Source organism: Epinephelus moara, chromosome 17, assembly GCF_006386435.1.
Source record: "Epinephelus moara isolate mb chromosome 17, YSFRI_EMoa_1.0, whole genome shotgun sequence".
In the NCBI taxonomy this organism is placed as follows: Eukaryota; Metazoa; Chordata; class Actinopteri; order Perciformes; family Serranidae; genus Epinephelus; species Epinephelus moara.
This window is the reverse complement of record NC_065522.1, coordinates 30801985-30809811: the sequence shown is the minus strand read 5'-3', so window position 1 is coordinate 30809811 and position 7827 is coordinate 30801985. Positions and strand designations below refer to the sequence as shown.

Here is a 7827-nt window from a genome sequence, read left to right as displayed (position 1 = left end):
CCCGTTCTGATATTAATTCTTGTACCACTCCCATCATTTAAGCAGACTAAATTTTTACTCTCCATTAATTTTCTTGCAAATACTTTCCATCGACAAAGCTTTATTCTTCTGTTCCTCCGTTTTACATATTATCAACAAGTTCCCATCCCTCAAAGTCTTAGCCATCTCCACCTCTCTTAGCTTCTTTTTCAATTCCTTACACAGCACTATCGGACTTGGATTGACATGCTCATCTTCCTTTCTGAATTTAAGGATTATTTTAAATTCCAACCTCATAACCTTTTTTCGAACAACTCTCCGGTCTTCCTCTGAACTGTTTTCTTCCAAGCTTCTTTTACTGTTTTGACTTAGGCCTACTTCCTCACGCCTGCTTCTTCCTCGCCCTCTCCCACTAGAAACTGGGGTCCAGTCATCAAAATGTATACTATCATCATCATCATCATCTAATCCAATGACTTGATCCGCCATCCTGATCCACTCACAAACCTGTTTATGCCAACCACCAAGTCCAAAGTCCAGAAAATCGTCGTCAAATATCGTTGTTTGTAATCCACACTCTCCTACCACGTCACCACTGTTTTTTTTTAACTTCTTTTCTTCTTCTTTCAATATTTTTGGTGGATTGCAAAACCATCTTAAAAGGTGCATACCGCCACCTACTGTACCGGAGTATGTAGAACAGGATCTAGTTTTACATTATATCATATCATATATATGAGAATAAATAACTAAATAAATAAACAAATAGTAACAATAAACAAACAAAACAGTCAGCAGCTATATTCTATGAAACAAACCATTACTAACTAAGAAATCTATTACTCCCCTCTGCATTCCCTACACCTTATCTCCCTTGGTTCCCTGTATCCCTTCCAATTCCAGTCTTGTCCTGCCTCTCTCACCCTTTGTTGTAACGTAATCCTTTCTTCATTATATTTAGTACAGTGCATAATTACATGTTCCACATTTTTTAATTTATTACAAATTGCGCAACCCCGCAAATTTACTTTTCCCAATAAAAATAAAGTTGCCTTCAAACCAGTGTGATCTAATCTTAATCTTGACAAGACTACTTCCTGTCTTCTACTTCTTCCTTTAATGCTCTGTGTTTTGTATTCCATAATAAGTTCTGCCCTTATTGTCCTCATCCCACTTCTTCTGCCAAAATTAATCGATTTTCTTCTTGATTAGTGCTTTACGCTCACCTTTTACAAATTAAATATTGGTTATATGTGTCATGCTTAATGCTGATCTTTGATCTTCCATCCAAACCCTTTTCCCTTAAAACTATTATATTCCCAACATTCATTTAGGACACTTTTGGTAGTGTTTTCATCCCCACATCCTCTTAACCGAATCCAGTATGCTAATGCAAGTTTGTCCCTCCTTAAAGCAGCTGTGAGGAACTTTTTACCATTTATAAAACTGCCCCTATTTCGTATCACCCCACCTTGAAGATCCGCATATTTATTTGAACCCAACAGTGACAAAAAAGCCTTTTTCTATATGGCTATTTAGCGTAGCCTCGGTCGGGTCGGACACACAGCGGAAGTCAGCAAACCAGAATATGGCACCCGGAGGCGGAAGTAAGTCTGCACGCCCGCAGCAGCCTGCAGCCATTAAACCACAGAAGAAGGAGGAGCCGTGTTTACGAGTAGGATTTAAGAAACAGGCTATATGACATGTAGTAGGGAGTAGTGAATGATTTCGGACACATTGCACACTCTTGTACAGTAGGTGGTGGTATGCACCTGGAAGTTGTTTGCGATCCGCCAATAAATTGAGAGAAGAAGAAGAGCCGTGTTTAGAGAGTGTTCTTCGAGTAAGCGGTACGCAACGGGCATTGCTGAACACATAACTTCGAGTAAGCGGTACGCAACGGGCATTGCTGAACACATAACAGTTTTACCAGATGTATCTAAAAAGGACTTGGTTGTACTTTCGATGTCATGGCAGATAAAGAAGGAGCACCATCTAAAAGAAAAAGAACAGAAGAAGGCTAAACGGGACAGTGATAGGGCTCAAGCTCAAACGAGTGTAAACCTCGGTCGGGCATTCACCAAGTGGAGAGAGCTGAGAGATTTGAAAGGTTTTAAAACTGATTCCGAGTTGGCCCCTTTTCCTAATCGACAGGTATGTAATTTTAGTTTTTATTTAGAGAATATACCGCAACTTGTCAGACGTTGTTTCACTTCAATATATGACGACATGGAAGTTATAAGCAAGCTAAATGTAACGTTAGCTGATGTGAACCGCTTTTGTCTCGTAAAGTTACAACAAACGCCACAAAATTATCTGTGACTGTGACCATGAACACAAATATACAGCAGGCAGCTGTCCTCAGTTTATGAGAAATTCAGAGCTACACCAGAACATTTATGATTTTCCTCTCGCTCTCCAAAACAAATGCATGCGGTAATTGCCGGTTACAGTCGAGATTTTACGAATTTAGCCAAATGCCGGCTGCAGTCGGAATTTTACGACACCAGGCTGTGGGTGTCATACCGCTTCGACCAAAGGGGGCACTATAATCAACGAAAACATAAAGTTCCTCACAGCTGCTTTAACTCTATTGGACTTTCTCCTGATTCAACCTTCACAGCATCAGTTGGAGTTGTCCTCATTGCCCCAATACAAAGCCTCAAGGCTTTGCTTTGTGTTCTTTAAATTTTGTTTAAGTGTGACTTAGCTGCAGCTCCACAAACAAAACATCCATAATCTATTGCTGATCTCATCAAAGCCTTATATAAGTCTATCAATGCGTGCTTATCTGCTCCCCAGTTATATCCTGATTAGCTCTCATTAAGTTAATTACTTTTTTGCATTTTATTTCTAGTTTTTCTACATGAAGTTTCCATGTATATTTTTCATCAAGCCAAATTCCCAAGTACTTAAATTCCTTTACTTTTTCCATTGGTTGTCCATATAAAGTAAGACTTTGTTCGACTATCGTTCTCTTCCTGGTGAAGTTCATTCAAATAAACACAAGGGCACAAAAGTGCCCCAGGTCATTTCTTTTTTCATCTTTTCCCCCGCCCCCATTGTACAACTAGATGATTTCAGAGGCGGGCCTTCTGTGGTCGTCACGACAACAAGTTTACAGCAGGGAAACAATGGAGGAGAAACTGGTGGTAGCTGTTGTTCGATATCCAGAGCTGTGCCGCTCGATGATAGACAGCAGGGGGGTATTCCATCAACGTAGCTAAGAATATCCAGACTAAGGTGTAATCTTGAAGTTTGACTAAACGCCAACTCCCAGTCTAGCTCCAACCCGTTCCATTAAGTGAAATCAGCTGGCTCCAATTGACGCTAATTCAAGCCTCACCTGTTAAGCCTCATCTCATGCACGCGCCTAGGGAAAATAAAAAGCCCAAATTAGTCGAGTGCCGAAAATGTTGCAGAATGTCAAAAAGCAAAGTTAAGGAGCGAGCGGAGGCTTTTTCTACGGCGATGATAGACAGCAGGTTGTCAAATTGCCCCTGAGTCATCCTAAAATCTGCCTGTAAACATCCATGATGGAGGAGAAGCTCCTGGACCAACTGGTGCTACTCCCCATGATCCAGCCTCTTTTTTAGGGTCTCATGTACCCACAAAGATCTCTGTTTATCTGCTGACAGCCTATCACCCTCAACCAGAGCTACAGACAGCACCCTCTGCCTCAACATTTTTAACAACTAGCCTAAATAAAGGGTAGAGTGATTACACTGGAAGGTTAGTGTAAGGGGATGATGGGGTGGTTGCCTGGCAACAATAAAAAGGCACAGGAAGCATGTTTTATTTTTTTCATTCGTGGCGTTCAAATTTTTAAAAAGGCAGCAAGAAATGCATTTACAACAAAAAAAAGCCACATCCTGACAGATGAATATAGATTACAGTATTAGAGCTAACTGCAAAACAGATATAAACAAAAATAAAATAACAAAGTACAAGTGGTTATTCCGGATTTAACCCTTTGAAACCCGGAGAGACATCAGTTTCCTTGTGCTGCATCCAGACGCCTTTCATAAGCGTATAAACCTTTGAAACCTGAGTGTATTGGTTTGGTTTCTTTCAAAAACATCCTTAAAAGGCAATGAGCCCCTCAGCAAGAAATTTCAAGAAAATAGCAAATGTAACAAGAGCTGAAAACATGACAAAGAAAAGAAAGAGGAGGGAAAATTTCGACAATTATCATAAAACTAGGAAATGAGCAATGGTGCTCATTGCCTTTGTTGTGTGTTCTCGAAAAGAATCAGACCAATTTGCTCGGGTTTTAAAGGGTTAAGGTCCACAGATATTCATACAGACATAGGACCTTTCCAATTTTACAGCATTTCACACATTTTTTAATACAGAACGATCTCATTTAGAAATGCACCTTACACCGGTAAGGTAAGACAACACGTTTACATGTCGTTTTCTATATGTTCTCTGACATTTATCCTGACAATATGAGGCAGTCGTTGTGGAAAAAAGCTTGTTTAGTGGACTAACTTTGCACTTGAAAGGATGCCCGTTCAATTACGTTTTAACAGGTCTGACGCTACGGCTGTATCTAGGCTAACGGCTAACATGCTAACTATTATCTGTATGTCACTAGTCACTTGAACCAAATTTAGGATGATAGGAGACAGGTTGAAATAAACCGAAATTTCCCTTTAACTCCTTAAGCTTTAGATGGAATTGGAAAAGAGAGGTATCTGGTTCCTTTTTTAACTGTCACATTACTGCTGTATGATGGATCAATAGTTATACACTCACTGGCCATTTTATTAGGTAGACACGGTGAAGACGAGCTGCTGAAGTTCAAACTGAGCATCAGAATGATGAAGAAAGGTGATTGAAGTGACTTTGAACATGGCATAGTTGTTGGTGCCAGACGGGCTGCTCTGAGTATTTACTGGGATTTTCAGCACAACGATCTCTAGGGTTTACAGAGAATGGTCCCAAAAAGATTCAGAAGACTCTCCAGTCTTGTCATCAATTTCAGGTTGTAAATGTGCATCTGGATCAGAGTTCCTGGCTGGTTCTGGTCCTCCACAGTTCTCTCCATCAGCTTCTGTTTTCATCTGTTCAGCTGAGCTGCTGGCTGGAGGCTCTGCCTCTCTGTTCTCCTCAGTTTCACTTTGATGAGGCTGTGAGGACTGACAACCAACACACGGATGGTTTCTGAGTTGATGAGGCCAAGTGAATCTCTGGTCACAAACATGGCAGCGGAGAGGTTTCTCTCCTGTATGAGTTCGCATGTGTAACTTCAGAGTACTTGAATGAGAACATCTTTTCCCACACTCAGAGCAGGTAAATGGTTTTTCTCCTGTATGAGTTCTACTGTGTGTCTTTAGCGCTCCACGAGTATAAAAGCTCTTCCCACACTCAGAGCAGTTGAATGGGTTTTCTCCTGTGTGAGATCTCATGTGTATCTTTACAGCTCCACTTTGAGAAAATCTTTTCCCACACTCAGAGCAGCTAAATGGTTTTTCTCCTGAGTGAGTTCTTCTGTGTGTCTTTACAGCTCCACGAGTACAAAATCTCTTCCCACACTCAGAGCAGCTGAATGGTTTTTGTCCTGTATGAGATCTCATGTGTATTGTCACATCTCCACTTAAACGAAATCTCTTCCCACACTCAGAGCAGCTATATGGTTTTTCTCCTGTGTGAGTTGTCATGTGTGTCTTCAGAACTCCACTTCTACAAAATCTCTTCCCACATTCAGAGCAGCTAAATGGTTTTTCTCCTGTGTGAGTGCTCATGTGTGCGTTTCGGGTACTTAAGTGAGAAAATCTTTTCCCACACTTGGAGCAGCTGAATAGTTTTTCTCCTGTATGATTGCTCATATGTGCTGTCAGCAGTGCTTTTTGACTAAATCCTTTCCCACACTCAGAGCAGCTAAATGGTTTTTCTCCTGTGTGAGTGCTCATGTGTGCCATCTGAGATCTTGAGTGAGAAAATCTTTTCCCACACTCAGAGCAGCTGAATGGTTTTTCCCCTGTATGATTGATCATATGTGATGTCAGCAGTACTTTTTGACTAAATCCTTTCCCACACTCAGAGCAGCTAAATGGTTTTTCTCCTGTATGTATCGTCATGTGTCTCTTAACATCTATCATGTGGCCAAATCTTTTCCCACACTCAGAGCAGCTAAATGGTTTTTCTCCTGTATGTGTCCTCATGTGTCTCTTAACATCTGCCTTTCGGCCAAATCTTTTCCCACACTCAGAGCAGCTAAATGGTCTCTCATCCATACTACATGTCAAGTCACTGACAGAGACTTCATCATTTTTCAGAGAGTTTGAGCCTGACTGAGGTTCTCTGGTCTCTGTCCAATCATCACTGTCATCAGTCTCAGGTTCAGAAGACTCTCCAGTCTGGTCAACAGTCTCAGGTTGTAAATGTGTATCTGGATCTGAGTTCCTGGCTGGTTCTGGTCCTCCACAGTCCTCTCCATCAGTTTCTGTTTCCATCTGTTCAGTGTGTTTTTGATGAAGCTGTGAGGACTGAGGTTTCTCTTCATCATCTTCACTCTTCACAGGGAAAGGAGAGAATGTGAACTCCTGTTCCTCTTTAATGTGTGGAGGCTCTGGGTCCTCCTGGTCCTCTTTAATGTGTGGAGACTCTGGGTCCTCCTGTTCCTCTTTAATGTGTGGGGGCTCTGGGTCCTCCTGTTCCTCTTTAATGTGTGGAGGCTCTGGGTCCTCCTGGTCCACACTGGAGCTCCACTCCTGCTGCTCAGGGGGAACCTCTCCTTTAACCACCAACAGCTGCTGGACGTCTGCAGGAAACAGGAAACACACAGATGTTACAGAGAAATGTTGTCGTTCATTCACATCACAGCTCAAAAACTCCTTACTGAACTTCTACAGATCTCTGAGCATCAAACAGCTTCACAGTGTTCACTCAGCTGTGTCAGAGTGAGTGAGGTTGAGCTAAGCTTTCATTTTCACAGCAATCCTTAACATCCATTGAGACTCTTGTCATGTTTGGAGGCTCCAGTGCAGCTCTTCATTTGTTCAGGCTTATGTGAATTATGTGAGAATGACTGTCTATGGGATGCCAGAGTTTGCTGTGAGTCAAGTTTGACAGCTTGCCCATCGAGATCTGTTTCCTCTAACACTGTCCCGGCCCAAACAGCAAACAAAGCATGCATTAACAGGAAGCTACCCCCCCCCCCCCCCGTTTTGAATTAACTAAACTCTATAGCACTCCACATAACCCCGACGGAAAATAGCTAACACCAGAGAAGCTAATAGCACCGGAGAAGCTAACGACACCAGAAAGCTAACTACACCAGAGANCCCCCCCCCACCCCCGTTTTGAATTAACTAAACTCTATAGCACTCCACATAACCCCGACGGAAAATAGCTAACACCAGAGAAGCTAATAGCACCGGAGAAGCTAACGACACCAGAAAGCTAACTACACCAGAGAAGCTAACGACACCACAGAAGCTAACGACACCAGAGAAGCTAACGACACCAGAGAAGCTCATGGCACTGGAGAAGCTAATGGAACCAGAGAAGCTAACGAGGCACTGTGAAGGCAATAAAGTCTCCACAAAAACATTTTAAGTCCTGTGTGTGATTTTTCCTGGCTTCATATGAGCAGAGGAAATCTCTGCTATTCGCTAGGCTAATTTATACAATGTAAAATGCCATAGGCTTGTGCTAAAAACATTAGCATGTTGAATTTGTCAGGAAAATGTGTCCAGATAAAGACAAGTGTTCAGTAGTGCCGAGATCGAAAAGTGGCTGAAGGTATGTCGATTGCTGCTCAGCGGCATATACCGATCCCCAGACTGGCATAAAGATCCCTAGACTGGTATATACCGATCCCCAGACTGGCATAAAGAT

At 42.1% G+C, this 7827-nt stretch overlaps 2 protein-coding genes, 1 long non-coding RNA gene and 1 pseudogene across 9 annotated transcripts in view; 1 reads left to right on the top strand and 3 right to left on the bottom strand.

Annotated features, from left to right (window-relative positions):
• Positions 1-1833, bottom strand: part of LOC126404306 (gastrula zinc finger protein XlCGF57.1-like) — a 28736-nt gene extending 26903 nt beyond the window's left edge. Inside the window, exon 1 of the mRNA XM_050067460.1 lies at positions 487-1833. The gene's annotated coding sequence lies outside the window, so the exon portion shown is untranslated. The remainder of the gene's footprint in view (positions 1-486) is intronic.
• The window catches only part of LOC126404393 (uncharacterized), a 130757-nt gene that overhangs the window by 3382 nt on the left and 119548 nt on the right, over positions 1-7827 (top strand). The window lies entirely within an intron of this gene.
• The window catches only part of LOC126404276 (gastrula zinc finger protein XlCGF57.1-like), a 236338-nt gene that overhangs the window by 113920 nt on the left and 114591 nt on the right, over positions 1-7827 (bottom strand). For 2 of the 6 annotated variants that reach the window (XM_050067380.1, XM_050067383.1), the window contains one exon: positions 3769-6716. The exons of the other annotated variants lie outside the window; for them this stretch is intronic. In XM_050067380.1, the coding sequence (XP_049923337.1) occupies positions 4911-6716 (1806 nt within the window). In that variant the 3' untranslated portion in view covers positions 3769-4910. Of the gene's footprint in view, positions 1-3768; positions 6717-7827 lie in introns of those variants that run through there. 6 annotated transcript variants of the gene reach the window in all.
• Positions 1-7827, bottom strand: part of LOC126404292 (oocyte zinc finger protein XlCOF6-like) — an 89066-nt pseudogene that overhangs the window by 74836 nt on the left and 6403 nt on the right.